Here is a 22,235-nt window from a genome sequence, read left to right on the forward strand (position 1 = left end):
GCGCTGCATTCGCTGTAAAGCAGCAACTCTACCGCTGCGCTACCGTGCCGTGCTTAGATTGCTTTAGAAATATCACATTGAACCAGGTGTTGAGGCCGTGAATTCCAGATCACAATACAAACAGTGCTTCTATCATGGCTTCTTCCCTTTGAACTGTGATCTGTATCCTCTGCCCATGTTTTATAGACTCATGGAGTCATACAGTATGGAAACAAGCCCTTCGGCCCGACTTGTCCACACCGACCAACATGTCCCATCTACACTAGTCTCGCTTGCCTGCGGTTGACACAAATTTCTCTAAACCTGTCCTATCCATGTACCTGTCTAAATATTCCTTTAATGTTGCTATAGTACCTGCCTCAACTACCTCCTCCTGCAGCTCGTTCCATACACCCACCACCCTTTGTGTGAAAAATTTACTCCTCAGACTCCAATGAACTCTTTTCCCCCTCACCTTAAACCTATGTCTCGATTCCCCCACTCTGGGCAAGAGCCGCTGTGCATCTATCTACCCGATCTATTCCTACCATGATTTTGTACAGTTTCTGCCACAGTTTCACCTTAATTACATTATCAATGCCATCCTTGATTTTGAAAAGTTCATTTAACCTTCTCATCCCAAAGAAGAACAATCCCAGAGCCTTTAGTCTCACCTCATCATTGCAACCCAGCCCATTCCAGAAAGGGAGTGGATGGAAAATCACCAAGTTTGTCTGGTGACAGACTACAGGGAGATCTTTAAAGAATAACGTAGAAACTTGGTTAACTTCCCTCAAGATATGGGACCTAAAACCACTCACAATACTCCAAATGCAGACTGACCTCATAAAGCCATGGGATTACATCCCTGCTTTTATATTCCTGCATTTGGAGTATTGTGAGCAGTTTTGGGCTTCATATCTAAGGAGACATGTGCTGGCATTGGAGAGGGTCCAGAGGAGTTTTACGAGAACGATCCTGGGGATGGTTGGGCTAATGCATGATGAGCGTTTAATGGTACCAGGCCTGTACTCGCTGGAGTTCAGAAGGATGAGGGGGGACCTCATTGAAACTTACCGAATAGTGAAAGGCTTGGATAGAGTGGACATGGGGAGGATGGGAGAGTGGGAGAGTCTAGGACCAGAGGCCATAGCCTCAGAATAAAAGGATGGTACCTTTAGTAAGGAGATGAGGAGGAATACCTTTAGCTAGAGGGTGGTGAATCGGTAGAATTCATTGCCACAGACATCTGTGGAGGCCAAGTCAATGGATATTTTTAAGGCTGAGATTGACATGATTCGTGATTGGTAAGTGTGTCAAAGGTCATTGAGAGACGACAGGAGAATGGGGGTGAGAGGAAAAGATAGATAAGCCACGATTGAATGGCGGAGTAGACTCGATAGGCCGAATGGCCTAATTCTGCTCCTGTGACGTAGGAACCTATGAGCTACCTTTTCCTGTTCTGTGTAGAATGAGGTTCGCAGCATGAATACCAACTGATGAAGATTAATGCAGGGGTTTCACAGCTAACTTTGAACTGCACTCTAGCATTTGCAAGTTGGCTGTTGTACAGGCATGATAGGTTCCAGCAAGGTATGCAGTCATCTGCTGCAATAGTTAACGTGAATGGTACATCTCAGCCAACTTTCACACAATTAAATTCGCATGAAGGGAACTTTTCCTTCACCCACAGCGGGCAAATCAAGATTGAGCATCGTGCCCAAAAAACAAAACACTGGAAAGTTCAAAGATTCCTCAGTGAATGCTGAAAATACTCAGCATGTCAGGCAGCATCCGAGGAGAGGGGAATGGAGCTAATGTTTCAGTCCACATCCATTCAATAGGAAGAATCGTTGAGCTGCATCACAGGCTGCCTACTGCTGGGAGGTTCCGAGGGGCCCTGGATTCAATGTAGAAACGAGGAACTGCAGATGCTGGTTCATACTCAAAAGGACACAAAGTGCTGGAGTAACTCCAGGCATCATGGTATCGCAGAGGTAGAGTTGCTGCCTCACCCGCCAGAGATCCAGAGATCCAGATATCGATCCTGACCTCGGGTGCTGTCTGTACTAGAGTTTGTACGTTCTCCCTGTGACCACGTGGGTTTTCTCCGGTTTCGTATTTACTCCAGGTGCTCCAGCTTCCTCTCACACTCCAAAGACGTGCAGGTTTCTAGGTTAATTGGCTTCTGTAAATTATTCTTAGTGGGTAGGATAGAACTAGTGTACTCGACTGGTCGGCGCTGACACGGTGGGCCGAAGGGCCTGTTTCCATGCTGTATCACTTAACTGAACTGAACTGAACTGAACTAAACTAAACTAAACCCAGCAGGTCAGGAAGCACCTTTTGGAAAAATGGATAGGTGACATTTGAGGTTGAGACCCTTCGTCCTGATGAATGCAACGTTGGGTCAGAACATTCCAGACTTGTGCACCACTGCAGTCAGGGCCGACTCAGGGACATGATGGGGTACACAACACGCACTCCACTGTCCAGCTCTGCACTGATTCCAAAGATGGAACCCAATATCCCTGTGCCGGGGAGTCCGATGCACTACGTATCTGGCCCTTCCGTCTGACCCAGAGGTAACTGGTGTACAGGGTACAACCCCATTTACAATCGAGGGGGCAAGTGCTGGTGAGGGTTTTATGTCCCTCCTTTACTTTTACTAGGTTAATTCCCGGAATGGCGGGACTGTCATATGTTGAAAGACTGGAGCGACTAGGCTTGTATACACTGGAATTTAGAAGGATGAGAGGAGATCTTATCGAAACGTATAAGATTATAAAGGGGTTGGACATGTTAGAGGCAGGAAACATGTTCCCAATGTTGGGGGAGTCCAGAACAAGGGGCCACAGTTTAAGAATAAGGGGTAGGCCATTTAGAACTGAGACGAGGAAAAACATTTTCAGTCAGAGAGTTGTGAATCTGTGGAATTCTCTGCCTCAGAAGGCAGTGGAGGCCAATTCTCTGAATGCATTCAAGAGAGAGCTAGATAGAGCTCTTAAGGATAGCGGAGTCAGGGGGTACGGGGAGCCATGATCACATTGAATGGTGGTGCTGGCTCGAAGGGCTGAATGGCCTCCTCGTGCACCTATTGTCTATTGTCTATTAATAATTATAACTAGTTTATAGCAAATAAAGCGATTTCAAATTTTATTAACAAATGGAAAATTGATAAAAGCAGGCTGTTGATTTTCCTATTTGATATTTCTGAATGTTTATGTTTTTAATTGACTAAACTTTACTTGAAACCAATGAAAACATATTGCCATGTTTTACTGGCGGATGAATAATCTTTCAAAACCTGAATAGATTTGAATCTTATTCATCCACCTAAAACTCAGGGGGATGGGGAGGGGGAGTTAAATATATGTTCTATCCAAGGTAAGTGTAAATATTAGATATTAAAAATATTTAAAACCCAAGGGAGGTGTCCCCATAAAGTTGGGGGTGTACATCCATAGACTTTCACGTTAAGAGAAGGTTCATCACATCATCGATATACAGGGCAGCACGGTGGCACAGTGGTAGAGTTGCTGCCTTACAGCGCCAGAGACCAGGGCTCGATCCTGACTATGGGTGCTGCCTGCGCGGAGTTTGTACGTTCTCCCTGTGACGGCGTGGGTTTCTTCCAGGTGTTCTGGTGTCCTCCCACATCCCAAAGACATGCAGGTTTGTAGGTTAATTGGCTTCTGCAAATTGTCTCTAGTGTGCAGGATCAAACCTGTGCATGGGTGATTGCTGGTCGGAACAGACTCACTGGGCCGAAGGGCCTGTTTCCACGTTGTATCTCTAAAGTAAAATCCAAAGTCTAAAAGGACGGGCCGATGAGTCCTTCCTTCGCTGTAAGCCTGTTGTTCAAAGCTGGTGTACTTATTTAAAGTCTAAAGTAAATTGACTGAAGGCCATCGCCAAAATCTCCCCTCTAATTATTCTAACAATTACCTCGGCCACTCCCCTCTCTGCTAAGGGAATGATGTTTTTCCCATTCAACCTATTAGGCCTCTTGTAATTACATTCAGTTAAAAAATCTCTCCCCAGCTTCCTGCTTTCCAAAGAAAATAACCCCAGCCAAGGAACATCGTTCTTCAGAGCCAAATGTCCCCAGTGCTGGCAAACCTTCCTTGAATCTCTTCCACACGGACACCATTACATCCTCCCTAGAACGTGCCGACCAGAATGACACACAGTCCTCTGCATTGACACAACCGCTGCCTTGCACAGTGTCACCAGACCTTTTGTTTAAAACTAAAAATATATATTTTTAAGAATTTACAGTAGTATTTACATACAAAATTATTCAAAACAAACACGCCATCAAACCCAACAGCACGCAGTCCCTCTCTATCACCACCCGAGCGAAGATGTAACCCCGGAAAAGGGGCAGGCAGCCGGCTCGGGCAGAGCCCTCTTCCGCCTGGCGCCGTGACTCATGGATGGCCAACTTGGCCAGGCCCAGGGTGACCAAAGATGAGGATGGTGGGGGTGGAGGATGATGGTGAAGTGCAGCCAGAAGGCAAGGAGCAGCCCCTTTCGGTATTGGAACAGGGGCTGCAACCTCACACACTCCATGTACACGTGGAACACAGAGTCTTCCAGCCTGTGTCACGGCATTCGGATTTTTAACCAATACGGTAAAGCCCCGCAACAACGGAGCGCTACGTAACGGATTTCGGTAATAGGGGACCGAGGGGGCTCCCATTCTAACGCCCCCCCCCCCCCCCCCCGACCTCTCCTCCTCCAACCCCAATTCCACCAGGATACTCCACGAGCACGCGCCACGTGGCTGGAGCTTCCGGTTGTGGGAGTTCCAGGCTCGATATGTTAACCAGACTCAGCCAGACATCAGGGCATGGAGTAGGTTCCTTCCCGTGAAGGTGGCCAACAGTCACAGTGCCCAATGATAAATTCATGCAATTTAAAGCTTTTACATAAACACAGCCTCTGGGGAATGACGAATGAGACTGACAATGGGTGGCTGCCGACCCCGACTGAAATGGTCTGAGAGAAGTGGGTGGAGGATTCAGAAACCATGGCAGTTCAGACATCAACATCTCACAGGGCAGTGCCAATAGAAATGACCCATTGGCAGTGAATGAGCCATTCATTGACTATTGCTCACCTTCATATAAATAAGTAAACAATGCTTGAAGAACAGGCGTACAACAAGGAAGGACTCATTAACCGAAGATAGACACAAAAAGCTGGAGTAACTCAGTGGGACAGGCAGCATCTCTGGAGAGAAGGAATGGGTGACGATTCGGGTCGAGGCCCTTCCTCAGAAGGGTTTGTCTAAATCCTCCGTCTGAAGAAGGGTCTCAACCTGAAACGTCACCCACTCCTCTCCAGAGATGCTGCCCGTCCCGCTGAGTTACTCCAGTGTTTTGTGGCTATCTTCAGTTTAAACCAGTTCTTTCCTACACAAGGACTCATTGACCCATCCTTTAGACTTTAGAAATACAACGCGGGAACAGGCCCTTTAACCCACCCAGTCCACACCGACCAGCAATCCCCGTACACTAGCACTATCCTGCACACTAGAGACAATTTACATTTTTTACTGAAGCCAATTAACCTACAAAACTTATACGTCTTTGGAGTGTGGGAGGAAACCGGACCTCCAGGAGAAAACCCACGCGGTCATGGGGAGAACGTACAAACTCCGTACAGACAGCCCCCGTAGTCAGGATCGAACCTGGGTCTCTGGCATCGTTAAGGCAGCAACTCTACCGCTGCGCCACTGTGCCGCTCTAAAGGTAAGTAAAGATTAAGGTAGAATAAACATTAAGCTACAGTTTAAGCTACAGGGCGGCACGGTGGCGCAGCGGTAGAGTTGCTGCCTTACAGCGAATGCAGCGCCGGAGACTCAGGTTCGATCCTGACTACGGGCGCCGTCTGTATGGAGTTTGTATGTTCTCCCCATGACCGGCGAGGCTTTTCTCCGAGATCTTCGGTTTCCTCCCACACTCCAAAGACGTACAGGTATGTAGGTTAATTGGCTGGGCAAATGTAAAAATTGTCCCTAGTGGGTGTAGGATAGTCTTAGTGTGCGGGGATCGCTGGGCGGCGCGGACCCGGTGGGCCGAAGGGCCTGTTTCTGCGCAGTATCTCTAAATCTAAAATCTAAATCTACAGTTCTAACAGCGAGAGTTGTGGACCATTGATCTGAAGGCAAGAGTTCAAATCTCTCCATGGCAACTCGGGGCGTTTAAAATTCAAGAAATTAATTGAATCGTCTCAGTAAAGTTAAGGATGATGGTGCTGGATTGGCATGAAAGAATGGGAAGAATGGTGACATATTTCTGGCCAAAGCACGGTACAAGGTGACTGCAAGAGAGGTTGGAGATTGATGCACTGCAGTGAACAGACTAATCACATTGCCGTTAAACCCTGTCCCCACCACCCCCCCTCCCCGTAATGGTGGCTGGGAGGTGCCAGTGAATAAAGAGCTAAATATAGGGTGATGGGGGTGAGGAAGGAGTGATGGGGGTGAGAGGGAGTGACCGGGGTGAGAGGGAGTGACCGGGGTGAGAAGGGAGTGATGAGGGTGAGGGGGAGTGACCGGGGTGAGAGGGAGTGACCGGGGTGAGAGGGAGTGACCGGGGTGAGAGGGAGTGACCGGGGTGAGAGGGAGTGATGAGGGTGAGAGGGAGTGACCGGGGTGAGAGGGAGTGACCGGGGTGAGAGGGAGTGATCGGGGTGAGAAGGGGGTGATGGGGGTGAGGAGAGAGTGACTGGGTGAGAGGGAGTGACCGGGGTGAGGTTATATGAGGAGTGCTTAGATCATTTATGTTGTTCCCCATCATCATTCGAGAATTGAAAATATCTAAAATGCCTACTAAAATGCAAATTGCAGCAATTTTTAAAAGCAATATAACTTTCCTGGGGTTGTGTCAGTCTTGTTTGCAGTTCAGCTTTGAGGCTGTCCAATAGTCAACAAACAGTTCCTCCCGAGTCACGCACCACGCTGGCTTGGAAATAAACACAGTCTCACTGCACTGTTCGCCCCAGACTAGCCATCAGTGTGGGCTCCAGCAGCTGATTACACAAGAAATATAGGACTGCGGTTGAATATCAATCAATATTACATATCGAGCTGCTTTTAGTTTAGTTTACAGATGCAGCGTAGAAACAGGCCCCTCGGCCCTCCAAGTCCGCACCGACCAACGATCATACACTAGTCCTATCCTGCACACTGGGGGCAGTTTACAGAAACCATTTAACATACAAACCTGCACGTCTTTGGAATTTTAAACTTTAGAGATACAGCATGGAAACAGGATCTTTGGCCCGCTGAGTCCGCGCTGACCAGCGATCACCCTGTACATTTGCATTATCCTACACACTAGGGACACTTTAGAATTATTTTACCAAAGCCAATTAACCTACAAACCTGCACGTCTTTGGAGTGTGGGAGATAACCAAAGCGCCCAGAGAAAACCCACGGGGTCACTGTGAGAACATACAAACTCTGTACAGACAGCACCTGTAGTCAGGATGAAACCCGGGTCACTGGTGCTGTAAGGCAGCAACTCTACCTCTGCGCCACTGTGCTGCCTGTTTTACCTTTTAACCTTTTATCATTACCTTTTAACCTAGGTCATCTAAGATAAGTGGCAGTTATAGCTTTATAACAGAGAACTGGTTTACAATAGAGTCACACAGCACAGAAACAGGTCTCCCAACCCAACTTGTCCATGCCAACCAAGATACCCCCGTCCAAACTAATCCCATTTACCTGCGTTTGGCCCATATCTATAACAGCGAGCTGCTTTACAATAGAGTCAAGCAGCACAGAAACAGGCCAATTTGTCCAAGTCAATTTACTCAGAATACCTTTCAAAAATCAGATGAGGTGACTAGAGGGGACTCACTGTGATGGATGTCTCTTATGTTTGGTGTTGGTTTATGATTGTATGTGTTATTGCATATTTTTATTGCTTATTTTTATTGGTCTTATTGTTGAACTGCGGGTAATTTTTCATTTCACTGCACATTTAGGTGTATGTGACACATAAATTGACTATTGAAACAAAGCTGATGATAGAAGCTGCAGCAACCTCTCCCAATAAACAAAGGGCTCTTACATTCCCTGCCTTCACAGTCGGATGCGGGAGGCACCCCCAGGGCATGAAGGCTGAACGGTGGCCGGGCGAGGAGAGGGAGACTGGTTCACTGGAGGGCCTGCAATGGGCCTTTATGGCCAGCTGTAGTTGGGATTTTGAAAATGACGCCAAGGCCTGCCGATTCTTGCATTTGGACTCAGTGGGCTGTTTCCATACACTCTGGATTGTACATATGTATCGTGATATCTTACTGCACTGTATGCAAAAAAAGAATTTCACTGCACTTCGGTACATGTGATAATATAAAGTACCATTGCCAAACTTCCCATCCCCACACTGACCCTTCTGTCCTGGGGCCTCCTCCATTGTCAGAGTGAGGCCGCACACAAACTGGAGGAACAGCACCTCATATTTCACTTGGGCAGCTTACAACCCAGTAGTATGAATATTGATTGCTCTAACTTCAAGTAACCCTTGCACCCCCTCTCTCTGTGTCCCTCCCCACCCTAGTTGCCGTACTAGTTTCACTGTTGACCTGCTGAGTTTCACTGTCTGTATAACTCTCGTCATCGCCTATCCCACAGCCAACCATGGACCAATGTGGGCTCCACCTTTCCTTGATCATCGTTGCATTTTGCAGATCTTTCATTCATTTGTTCTATGTGCCGTCTTTATCTCTCGATCCCCTCTCCCCTGACTCTCAGTCTGAAGAAGGGTCTCGACCCAAAACGTCACCTATTCCTTTTCTCCAGGGATGCTGCCTGACCCGCTGAGTTACTCCAGTTTTTATGCATCGATCATTCAACCGTCTTTTCCCCCCCAAAAATGCTGTAGTGGAGGGGAGAACATAAAACAATACAGCACAGGAACAGGCCCTTTGGCCCGCCATGTCCATGCCGAATAAACTAGATAAACTAATCTTGACAAAATGTGGCTAATTGCAAGGCAATCTCATTATACTAGTAGGCATGTGTTTTAAAAAATCCAGTTATGGAGTACAATCCGATGTGGAAGCTGCTACTACAGTTAAGATAACACTATGTGTTTAGGGGGAATATGGGTCAAACGTGGGCAAGTGGGATTGGCTTAGATGGGCATCTTGGTCGGCATGGACAAGTCGGGTCCTGTGCTGTGTGACTCTAGTGTAAGGCAGCTCTCTGTAATAAAACTATGACTGCCAATTGTCCAAGATTCTATAATCACACTGCCTCGGCAAGGCCACCAGCATAATCAAGAATGAGTCTCACCCCGGTCACTCCCTCTTCTCCCCTCTCCCATCAGGCAAGAGATACAGAAGTGTGAAAACGCACACCTCCAGATTCAGGGACAGTTTCTTCCCAGCTGTTATCAAGCAATAGAATCATCCTCTCACAAGCTAGAGAACAGTCCTGACCTCCCATCTACGTCATTAGAGACCTTCAAACTATCTTTATTCAGACTATTGGACTTTATCTTCCCTATATCCTGTATCTGTACACTGTGGATGGTTTGACTGTACACATGTATAATATTTTCTCTGGGTAGCAAGCAACAAAAACACTTTTCCCTCTATCTCTGTGATCGTGATGATAATAAATTAAACTAAGCTAAAGGCTGCTCTGTATTTAATACTGTTCTAGGTCCAAACCGGTCATATTTTCAGTCTATATTAAATCAGTTGCTGCTGAATTCACTTGAATGCCGCTGAAAGGCAAAGGCTGTGACTAGTTAGCACGGTATCGATGGGCCGAATGGCCACCGATGTTGTAAAAGTTCCATGATTCGGAGTAGACTTAATGGGCCGAATGGCCTAATTCTGCTCCTATAGCTTATGAACGTGAAGTCTAAGAGCAGTGTAGTGGGGAAAGACACATAAACCTGGCTCTGCACGAGGTCCCGTGGGAGGAGATTAACCCTCAACCTCCCTCCTAGTCCCACTCGACCTTTAATCGTTCCACCCAGGCACATTCCCAACCATCACTGATGTACGGGGGAGCAGGACATCCACTTACCTCCCCTCGGTGGCCCACGTACACCAAGGCGCACAGCGGCTCAAAGGCACCCGTCCCACAGGCCAGCAGGTGGGAGCGGTTGTACGGGTGCAGGACCCGCACGTAGTTGGCACAGTCACTCTGCAGGGGAAAGGAGAGCAAGGCATTAACATACCGGGGATCTCAGCCCTGTTCAATTGTCCCCAGTGTGTGGGATAGTGGTAATGTACAGGGATCGCTGGACTCGGTGGGTTGAAGTGCCTATTTCCGCGCTGTGTCAATGAACTAAACATGCTGATTCTACAAGACAGTGTAATGAGGAAAACTGTGCAAACAAAAAGCAAGACATTAATGCAGTTAGAAAACCTGTCCGTGATAGCGCAAGAGGTGATCCGTAGAGTTCCACTGTTCAGGTACGATTGGGGCAGGTTGGTTCAAGAACCTACTGGTTGTAGGAAGGTAGCTGTTCGTGGGTCTTCGGGTTTCTGTGCCTGCTGCCTGATGGTAGCAGTGAGAAGAGGGAATGGCAGGATGGTGGGGACCCTTGATGATAGATGCTGCCTTCTTGATGCTTACGACAGGAGGTGCAATGGCTGCATTTAAAAGTTATTTTGATGGGAACGAAGATAGGAATGATTTAGGGGGATATGAGCCAAATGCAGGCAGGGGGATATGAGCCAAATGCAGGCAGTGGGATTAGCACAGTTACAAAATCTGCTCGACATGGATGAGTTGGGCTGAAGGGCATGCTTCCGTGCTGAATGACTAGTTTAGTTTATTGTCACATGTATCGAAATACAGTGAAAAGCTTTTGTGGTTGCGTCTGTGAAAAGACAATATACGATTACAATTGAACCATCTGCAGTGTACAGATGCATGATAAAGAGAATAACGTTTAGTGCAGGATAAAGTCCAGTAAAGTTCAATTACAGCTAATCCAAGGGACTCCAATGAGGTAGATGGGAGGTCAGGATCGCTCTCTAGTTGCTGGGAAGAAACTGTCCCTGAATCTGGAGGTGTGCGTTGTCACATTTCTGCACCTCTTGCCGGATAGGAAAGGGGAGAGGAGGGGGTGACCGGGATGGGAAAGGGGAGAGGAGGGGGTGACCGGGATGGGAAAGGGGAGTGACCGGGATGGGAAAGGGGAGTGGAGGGAGTGACCGGGATGGGAAAGGGGAGAGGAGGGGGTGACCGGATGGGAAAGGGGTGAGGAGGGGGTGACCGGGATGGGAAATGGGAAAGGAGGGGGTGACCGGGATGGGAAAGGGGAGAAGAGGGGGTGACCGGGATGGGAAAGGGGAAAGGAGGGAGTGACCGGGATGGGAAAGGGGAGAGGAGGGGGTGACCAGGATGGGAAAGGGGAAAGGAGGGGGTGACCGGGATGGGAAAGGGGAGAGGAGGGGGTGACCGGGATGGGAAATGGGAAAGGAGGGGGTGACCGGGATGGGAAAGGGGAAAGGAGGGGGTGACCAGGATGGGAAAGAGGAGAGGAGGGGGTGACTGGGATGGGAAAGGGGAGAGGAGGGAGTGACCGGGATGGGAAAGGGGAGAGGAGGGGGTGACCGGGATGGGACATTGTTGATTTTGCTGGTGGCCTTGCCGAGGCAGCGTGAAGTGCAGATGGCGTCAATGGAAGGGAGGTTGGTTTGTGTGATGGTCTGGGCTGCGTCCACAATTTCCTGGGGACCTGGATGGACTATTTGACCTGCTCTTTTTTTCTGCGGGGAGCTTGTGTGAGCAGACCCCAGGGAAGTCCCTGCTCTGTGGGGCTCGGTCGGCTATTGTGGTCTCTCAGGGCCAGCGAACAATGAAGGGAAGCAATAGAGCGTTTGAGAAAATGTAACCACTGTTAGATCACTGAGCCAGCCGTTTCACCCAGGCCCCTGGACTAGGACTTCTTTGCCATTTAAGGTCTGACGGTGCTCTCAATTGAACAGCTCTCCTTCCCATTGCCCCGTCTCCAGAGAGGAAATAGTCAGCCTTTTGTTACAGTGTGTTCCTGTACAGCAGCAACCACCATCGCGATACACAGTCTACTCCTCGGACATGTTCAGTTTATTATTATCTAGTTTATTATTATTATTGTCTTGTGTACTGAAGTAGAGTGAAAATCTTTTTTGTTGCGTGCTCTCGAGTCAACGGAACATACTATACGTGATCACAATCAAGCCGTCCACAGTGTACAGATACAGGATAAGTGGTATGACGTTTAGTGCAAGATAAAGTCCACTAAAGTCCAATTAAAGATAGTTTGAGGGTCTCCAATGAGGTAGATGGTATGTCAGGATCACTCGCCAGTTGGTGACAGGATGGTTCAGTTGCCTGATAACAGCTGGGAAGAAACTGCCCCTGAATCTGGAGGTGTGCGTTTTCACACTTCTACACCTCTTGCCTGATGGGAGAAGAGGGAGTGACCAGGGTGGTTGGTTTGTGTGATGGTCTGGGCTGTGTTCACAACTCTCTGCGATTTCTCGCGGTCTTGGATGGAGCTGTTCCCCAAATCACGCTGTGATGCATCCCGATAGAATGCTTTCTAAGGTGCATCTGCAGAAGCTGGTGAGGGTTGTTGGGGACACGTCGAACTTCATAAACCTTCTAAGGAAGGCATGCACTCCTGTCGGCGGTCAGCACCCCTGGAGAAACCCCTCCCCAGCTGATAAAGGGTCTTTGCCGACCTTGGGAAACGGGCATCAAAATCTCCAATAGAAATGAAAATAGACCATCACTGCCAAAGAAAGCACACAGGGCACGCTGAGGAACAGAGGAGCAGAGATCAGTTCCCAAGTGCAGGCCAAAGGAGCACGGTCGGCAGTAGAATCTCACGTCTCACCCATCACGAAGGCCAGTGTGCAGCAGAATGGCAATAGAAGGGTTGGCCCACGTAACTCTCCCTCTCTTACACATCCCAAGGGTCGTTTTAAGGCTTCCCTATTATCATTGATGCAGACCCTGTCTCAAATAAAGACCCTCAGAATAGGGCAGCACAGTTAGAGGGCAGCTGGTAGAGCTGCTGCCTCACAGCACCAGAGACCTGGGTTCGATCCTGAACTCGGGTGCTGTCTGTGCGGAGTTTGCATGTTCTCCCCATGACCGCATGGGCTTCCTCGGGTGCTCCAGATTCCTCCCATGTCCCAAAAATGTATAGGTTCATTTAGGCTCATTCATAAATACCAGGATCGGCTCCTTTTTTATAGAGATACAGCATGGAAACAGGTCCTTCAGCCCACCGAGCCCATGCTGGCCACCAAACACCATCTACACTAACCTACATTAGGCCGACAATCTCTTATCCTTCCCACATTCTCATTTGGTGGCACAGTGGCTTAGTGGGTAGAGCTGCTGCCTCACAGCGCCAGAGACCTGGGTTTGATCCTGACCTTGGGTGCTGTCTGTGTGGACTTTGCACGTTCGTCCTGTGACTACGCAAGTTTCCTCCGGGTGCTGCGGTTTCCTCCCACATCCCAGAGACGTGCGGGTTTGTAGGTTGATGGGCCATCTGTAAATTGCCCTTAGTGTGTGAGGAGTGGATGAGAAAGTGGGATTACAAAAACCTAGTGTGAACAGGTGATCGATGGGCAGCAAGGAATTAGTGTATCTTTAATCTAAACTAAATTGTGTTGATGATACACACCTCATTTACTGCTCTCAGCGGTCTCCAGATTCCACCACTCACCCACACACGAGGGGCAAGTTACAGCAGGCCAATTACTCTACCAATTAACATCCTGCATAGATAGGGTGGAGAGTCAGAATCTTTTCCCCAGGATGGATAAATCAAATACTAGAGGGCATGGATTTAAGGCAAAGTTTAAAGGAGATGTACGGGGCAGGTTTTTTTACACAGAGGGTGGTGAGTGCCTGGAACACACTGCAGTGGGTGATGGTGGCTGATATAATAGTGGCATTTAGGTGGCTTTTGGATCGGCATATAGATACGCAAGGAATGGAGGGATATGGATACGTACCGGCAGATGCATTGGTCTTGGCATCACGTTCAGCACGGACATTGTGGGCCGAAGGGCCTTTTCCTCTGCTTTATGTTCTATGTTCAACCTGAGCATTTTTGGGATGTGGGAGGAAACCGACGCACCTGCAGGAAACCCACGTGATCGCAGGGAGAACGTGCAAACTCCACACAGACAGCACCTGAGGTCAGGATCAAACCTGGGGTCGCTGGAGCTGTGAGGTAGCGACTCTGTGCTGCTTTCTCAGCTTTTATCCCGATGCAAGAAGAGATGATCTAGTCATTCTCCCATCTTGCAGCGTGTGGTGCACTGTTGGCTGCTGTGTCACATTGCAGCAGTGACCACACGTCCAACGTACTGGCTGTCAACCTCATTGTGATTCTCTCTTTTGTTCTTTTTTGGTGGTGAAGGCTAGGGCTCCGAAGTTCCACATTTTGTGTAAAATAACGGTTTTCCGTTTAGCTTGAGTTCCCTGCGTCTTCTGGGATTGCAGGAAACCATTAAATAGTTCGTAAAGGAGAGTGAATGGTCATAACAGCTGAAGATTAGGATGTAAGCAGCAGGAAATTCCCAGAGGAAATCAGAAGCAATGCTGATTAGTTTAGTTTAGTTTAGTTCTGTTCAATTTTGTTCAATTTAGTTCAGTTTAGTTTAGTTTAGTTTTGTTTCATTTAGAGACAGTGAGGAAACAGTCCCTTCACCCCACCGAGTCCATGCCGACCAACAATCACCCATTCACACTGGTTCCATGTTATTCCACTTTCGCAACCACGCACTACACACTGGGGGCAGTTTATAGAAGCCAGTTAACCTACAAACTCGCACGTCTTTGGAATGTGGGAGGAAACCGCAGCACCCGGAGAAAACCCAGGCGGTCACAGGGCCAACATGCAAACTCAGTGCAGGCAACACCCATAGTCAGGGCCGAACCGGGATTTAGTTTAGTTTAGAGAAACAGCATAGAAACAGGCCCTTCAGCCCACTGAGTACGTGCCAACCAGCAATCACCCCGTATACTAGTTTTATCCTACACACTAGGGACAATTTACAGAGTCCAATTAACCTATAAACCTGCATGTCTTTGGAATGTGGGTGGAAACCAGAGCACCCGAAGAAAACCCACGTGATCACAGGGAGAACGTACAAACTCCGTACCGCCAAAGCACCTGCGGTCAGGGTTGATTCCGGGTCCCTGGCGCTGAAGAGATGGCTAAACTGCTGCGCCACTGTACCACCCCAATTGATTACATGAATGGGAAGAGTTCAATGCCTTGATACATGGCACAGTTCTAAAACACGTCGAGTCATAGAGTCATACAGCATGGAAACAGGCCCTTCAGCCCAACCTGCTCACACCAACCAATATGTCTCATCTACACTAGTCCCACCTGCCTATGTTTGGCCCATATCCCCATTAAACCTGTCCTATCCAGGTACTTGCCTAATTGTTTCCTAAAAGTTGCAATAGTACCCTGCCTCAATTACCTCCTCCGGCAGCTCGTTCCTTGCACCCACCGCCAAAAGTTACCCCTTGGATTCCTATTAAATCATTCCCCCTTCACCTTAAACCTATGTCCTTTTCATTGCAAATCTATTGAAAGAAATGAATGATATTTTCCCCTTTAAACCCCTGTCCCACTTAGGCGATTTATTTAGGCGACTACAGGGGACGTAGGTGCTGTTGCGACGATTGGGTCGCCGGTTGTCGGTAGCTTGCCGTCGGCTAGGTGGTAGGTTGTCGTAGCTTGCCGTAGACATTGTCGTAGTGGGAGGTCCAGCCGCCGGTTTTTCGGCCATCTGCTACGACTATGACAGTCGCCGGCAGTCATCTAAAAAATCCCCTAAGTGGGACAGGCCCTAATTAGACTTTATGATATAGACATAAAATGCCTTACACTTACAAATGGGTCTTTTCCCTTGAGGGCACACTCTTGCTCTTGACCGGGCAGCGCAGGCCAGTAAATCTGCAAGAGAACAAGGAAAAGAATCGTTAAACTAGAATTAAATAACTATAAATCCAATGAAGTGATTCACGCACAGAAGTCCATCTTACTGGGTGTTGTCTTAAAGCGTGTTAATCGCTAATTAACCTTACCTTGCGATGTTGTGGCAGGGGGATAGATATAGAAAGGACTTTTACTTAGCATTAATGTTTAAGGACTTGCATTTTTCATACATCTTTACCGGAATCTGGCGCTCTAAGATAGCAACTCTACCGCTGCGCCACCAAGCTGAGATCTTCTGCAATCTGACATGAACAGTGCCGCACAGGAATAGGCCCTTCAGCCCACATTGTCTGCGCTTAACATGATTGCAAGTCCAACTCCTCTGCCTTCACCGTCCCTATCCCTCCATTCCATTACTACTGTCGTGTCTATCCAAAAGTCTCTTCAATGTCCCGACCATATCTGCCTCCACAACCACCTCGGCTGGGTGTTCCAGGCACCCGCCACACTCTGTGCGGAAAAAAGCCTTGCCCCGTATATCTCTTTTAAACTTTGCCCCTATCACCTTAAAACTATGCCCTCTAGTACTTGAGTTTTCCATCTAGGGAAAAAGGTTTTCACTATCTGTGCAAATGCTTCATTGGCCCGCTGTAACGGGACCCTGGTGTTCGGCTGAGTGGTAGAATAAAAGGGGAGTTGATAGCAGCAAACGGAGTGTGTGTCATTGATACAATTTAGTTTAGTTCCAAGATACAACATGGAAACAGTTCCTTCAGCCGACTCCAGTTGCCAAGTTGTCCCACATTTGGTTTCAAATTAATAGTTACTGACAGGCTCTGTGCTTACATTGCTGTCAAGCAGATACTGTGTAGGAAAATAACTGCAGGTGCTGGTTCAAACTGAAGGTACACACAAAATGCTGGAGTAACTCAGCGGGTCAGGCGGCATCTCAGGAGAGAAGGAATGGGTGACATTTCGGGTCGAGACCCTTCTTCAGACTGGGGAGGGGGCGGGACAAAGATAGGATGTAGTAGGAGACAGGAAGACTGGGAGAACTGAGAAGGAGGAGGGGAAAGAGAGGGACAGAGGAGCTATCTGAAGTTGGAGAAGTCCATGTTCATACCGCTGGGGTGTAAACTGCCCAAGCGAAATATGAGATGCTGTTCCTCCAATCTGTGCTGGGTCTCACTTTGACAATGGAGGAGGCCCATGACAGAAAGGTCAGACTGGGAGTGGGAGGGGGAGTTGAAGTGCTGAGCCACCGGGAGATCAGGTTGGTTAAGGCGGACTGAGCGAAGGTGATGGTCAGTCCCAGAGATACAGGATGGCTTAGAATAAGGTGTACAGTTTAGGTCGTCACGCTGCAGGATGGATGAGAGAGATTCACCAGGATGTTGCCTGGAATTTGGGCTGTGGTTCTCAGGAGAGATTGGGTGGGCTGGCTTTGTTCCCACTGGAATATTCCAAGGCTGAAAGGTTTATAAAATTATGAGGGGCATAAAACGGACAGATAATCAGAATTCCCCCCCTCCCCCCCCCCCCCCCCCCCCAGCGTATGAGATAGTCCAGAACTAGTGTTCACAGGTTTTGTTTAGTTCACTATTGTCACATGAAGAGTGAAAAGCTTTTTTGGTTGTGTGCATTCCAGTCAGCGAAAAGACTCTGCATGATTTTTTTAAATTTTTTTTTTTAAATTTTGAAAAGCATATGTACAAATAGAAATAAAAGACACATTTGTTACAGAGTTCTTACATAGCTTCAATTTTTAAAATTTTAAAGAGAGAAAATAAAAAAATAAAGAAGAAAGGAAAAAAAAAGAAAAGAAAAACTATAAACTATTGGGAAGAGAGAATAAGAGGATTAAAAAAAAGATATAACTATAAAAATTAAAGGGAGTAGATCCGGGAGACAATAACCACAGTTGTACATCCAACCCTTAACTCAAGTTTCAACTTTTAATTTTAAAAATTTATTTTAATCCTGTGCCAAACCCATTTACTTTTCTAAAAATTCAATAAATGGAGACCATATTTTAAAAAATAACTCAGGTTTGTCAATTAAGGCAAATCTTATTTTTTCCAAATGCAGGGTCTCTGTCATTTCCGTAGTCCACATTTTAATTGTGGGGGTTATTGTTTTTTTCCAAAATTTAAGTATTAATTTTTTCGCAGTTATTAGACTGTAATCAAGAAAATGTACCTGACTTGTTGTAAAGTTTGTAGTATGTTCTGATAATCCTAATATAATTAATTTTGGATCCATATCCAATTGCTTGTTGATAACTTTAGAAACTATTTTAAAAATCTCCAACCAATCAAGTCGTCCAGTGTATATATACACGATAAAGGATATAATGTTTAGTGCATGATAAAGTTCAGTAAAGTCTGATTAAAGATAGTTTGAAGGGCTCCAATGAGGTAGATGGCAGGTCAGGACTGCTCTTTTAGTTGGTGATAGGATGAGGTTCAGTTGCCTGATAACGGCTGGGCAGAAACTGCCCCTGAATCTGGAGGTGTGCGTTTTCACACTTCTGTACTTCTTTCTCATGGGAGAGGTGAGAAAAGGGAGTGACCGGGGTGAGAGTGGTCCTTGAGGCAGCGTGAAGTGTAAACGGAGTCAATGGAAGGGAGTTTGGTTTGCGTGATGGTCTGGTCTGGTCGGTGTCCACAACTCTGCAATTTCTTGAGGTGTTGGATGGAGCTTTTAAGGTGAGAGGGGAGAAACTTAAGGTCTGAGGGGTAGGTTTCTGATACAAAGGGCGGTGAATATCTGGAACGAGCTGCTCGAGGAGAGACTAATAGATGGGGTATCTTGGTCAGCCCTTCAAACTATCTTTAATCAGACTTTACTGTTTCTGTGCTGTATGACTTTGAGTCTGTGATAGTTTCAGCGAGATCTTTTGCAAACTACAGATGCCAAACTCTGACATGTTTGGAATGTCATAGAGTCAGAGTTTTACATTGTGGAAACAGGCCATTCGGCCCAACTCGCCCACACTAGCCAACATGTTCCATCTACACTAATCCACCTGCCCGCATTTGGTCCATATCTATCTCAACCTGTCCTATCCATATACCGGTCTAACTGTTTCTTAAACGTTGCGATAGTCCCCGCCTCAACTACCTACTCCAGCAGCTCATTCCATACACCCACCACCCAGCAATGTCCCAGGCACTGGTCTCTTGTGAATCCTAATAAGCTGCATTCAGGGAAAGTGCTGAACCCATCTTTCACTGGAGTTCCATGTATGATCCACGTCGTCCAATACTAGGCACTCAAAGCCAAACCAAACATTGACTCAACTAATTAGTATAAGACGAGAGATTTGGGTAATGGGAGTGATTCTGGTAGATCAGTTTCCCTTCATTTTGAAGGTTATTTGTGTTTGGCTTTGGTTCATTTTTCCACGTAGTTAATTAAATTTCACTTCACCGTTTGCCTTGGGCTACAATGACCTCAGATTAATAACAGCCCCCGGCGGTCTCCCAGACGGGAGTTTGGGTTTCACTTGCCTCAAACGCACAAGGACCTAGGGAAACATTGTGTTACTTGGTCAACATATGAAAGGGGGTGAGTGCGGGAGGAATGGGATGGATGGGATAGGGCGCAGCAAGACTGCAGGAATTGCGTTACACGCAGCTGTTCATTTTAACAGGAGAAAGCCGGAATAGGAAAAGACAAGAACTGGGCCAGTGGGAGATTGTTTCCAGGTATTAGCTCCCGCACCTCGCCACATCACAGGTCCGTGGGCAGGTTTCCATTAGCTGCAAGATGATAATCTGGTTTGGGTTTGAGCAACGAAAGCCTCATTCCTTTCAACAGCACCCAGCTAAACACTTCCAAGTGATAGCATCTTAAATTGGAAGTTCCCTGTTACAGTTTGGCACGCTGTATTCCAGAGGTGAACCGTGTGAAGGATGACATGTCCTTCAGATCTCCCCTCCTCCCCCTTCCCCCCTCCTCCCCCTCCTCCCCTTCCCCCCTCCCTCCCACAGCAGAGTTCCACCTGGCACAGACCCAATGGTTCATGCCAACACAATGGAGCCCAAGGATGGCGTCATGATGAATGGACATCATTGTTGATTGGAATTCCTGAGAGGTCACGGGCAGACGCTTTAACAGCTGAACTGAATCACAGAATCGTTGAATCATAAAGTTTGTAAACTTGCAGACTGCTGAAGGGTCCCGACCCAAAACATCAGCCATCCTTTCTTCCAGAGATGCTGCCTGGCCCGCTGAGTTACTCCAGCATTTTGTGTCTATCTTCGATATATACCAACATCTGCAGTTCCTTTCCACACATAAACTTAGTATAGCACAGAAGCAGGCCACTTGGCCCTTAAAGTCTATACTAGCTCCCAGAAGAGCAAACCCATCTGCCACATCAACCCCTGTAAGAGGCTTCTGGACTGGCACACGGATGTGCTGGGAGTGGAGGGATATGGATTATGTGCAGGCAGATAAGGGCAGCACGGTGGTGCAGCAGTAGAGTTGCTGCCTTATAGCGTGAGCGACCCGGTTTGATCCTGACTACCGGTGCTGCCTGTATGGAGTTTGTTTGTTCTCCCCGTGACCGGGTAAGGTTTTTTCTGGAAGCTCCAGTTTCCTCCCGTACTCCACAGGCGTGCAGGTTTGTAGGTTGATTACTCTGTACAGACAGCAACCGTAGTCAGGACCGCACCCGGGTTGAGAGCGCTGTAAGGCAGCAACTCTATCGCTGTGCACTATATTACACTTACCTGATCTCATCTGCCTGAAAATTATCCATATCCCTCTATTCCCTGCTTTACCATCTGTCTATCTAAAAGCCTGTTAAAAGCCACTATAGTATCTATCTCCGCCACCACCCCTGACAGCACCTTCCAGCTCCCCACCACCACTGTGTAGCAATATGCCCCACACATCTCCTTTTAACTCTGCCCCTCTCACCTAATAGCAATGGCCTCTGGTGTTGGACAATTCCGCCCTGTTGAAAAAGGTTCTGTCGACCTTCTTTATGCCTCCCATAAATTTTTATACTTCTCTCAAACCTCCCCTCAACCTCTGACATTCCAGAGAACGTTGAAACATCGTTTTAGAAATGCTTTTCTTTGGAGTGTTGTTTAAAAGTATGGATGACTGTTGTGCAGCACTGTGAGCTTTGCTTGTTTGATCACCAGCTCGTGGGGATAATACTCCTGGTTTCTGATCGCGAATGCAAGCCAAGCTGTATGGGTTGACCAGACTAAGTCAACAAGGAAGTCAACACTTCTGGGAAGAGATCGCAACAGACAGAGATTATAAAAACATAAACAACACCAGTGGAGCCGCAGGGGATTGTATGTTTGTCTTGTGGAGTCGGGACAGGGGGATCTGGCCACGTTCGAGGTAGCTCCAACCATCCTCAGGAACGGCCGGGAGAGGCAAGGGGCCTTAGCCTCTGCATCGTGACTGAGCGCCAGGAGGGTCTTGATGGAGAAGTGGCTTCCCGCCTATTTACTCTGGCAAGCCGGACGATTTCCAATTAGTTTCAGTGCTGGCCTCAACTGTTTGCTGGGCTCCTTGGAATAACATTTAATGAAATGGGAGAGTAAGGCGTTTCTAAAGCAACCACAGTAGCAAAGAAAATCATCTTGATCTAATCACTCATTGTTCTCCGTTTTCACTTGGGTGCATTTCCTTGCGTTGGGTTTAAATCTCTGTTGGCCCAACTCCTGGCAACTGTATAAAAGAGATGACACAGCCGCCAACAATGCCCATTGTAACCATGGTTTCCACCTTTAATTACAATTTTCTTTTGTTGAAAATTATGTTTTTTTAAACTCTGGGCATTGCTGGCAAGGCCAGTATTAGTTGTCCATCTCTTATTACCCTTGGAGAAGGTGATGGTGAGCCACCTTCTTCTGATGATGTCTTCCCACAGTCCTGTTGGGGAAAATTTTCTTGTATTTGGTTTAGTTTAGTTTAGAGATACAATACGGAAACAGGCCCTTCAGCCCACTGAGTTCCTGCTGACCACGATCCCCGTACACTAGCACTGTCCGACACGCACGGGACAATTTACAATTTTATCAAGTCAATTATCCTACAAACCTGCATGTCTTTGGAGTGTGGGAGAAAACTGGAGCACCTGGAGAAAACCCATGCGGTCACAGGGAGAATCGGGTCTCCGGCGCTGATTGACCCGGGTTCAATCCTGACCTTGGGTGCTGACTGTACGGAGTTTGTACATTCTCCCTGTGACCACGTGGGTTTTCTTCAGGTGCTCTGGTTTCCTCTACACTCCAACGATGTACAAGTTAGGTTAATTGGCTTTGGTAAAACTGT

General features: G+C 47.5%; 1 protein-coding gene across 1 annotated transcript in view; it reads right to left on the reverse strand.

Moving 5' to 3' along the window:
- LOC144601792 (semaphorin-3G-like) overlaps nucleotides 1–22,235 on the reverse strand; it is a 146,404-nt gene that overhangs the window by 46,497 nt on the left and 77,672 nt on the right. Inside the window, 2 exon segments of the mRNA XM_078414217.1 lie at nucleotides 10,040–10,159; nucleotides 15,885–15,947. Of these exon segments, the coding sequence (XP_078270343.1) occupies nucleotides 10,040–10,159; nucleotides 15,885–15,947 (183 nt within the window).

This window comes from Rhinoraja longicauda, chromosome 17, assembly GCF_053455715.1.
Source record: "Rhinoraja longicauda isolate Sanriku21f chromosome 17, sRhiLon1.1, whole genome shotgun sequence".
NCBI classification, from domain to species: domain Eukaryota; kingdom Metazoa; phylum Chordata; class Chondrichthyes; order Rajiformes; family Arhynchobatidae; genus Rhinoraja; species Rhinoraja longicauda.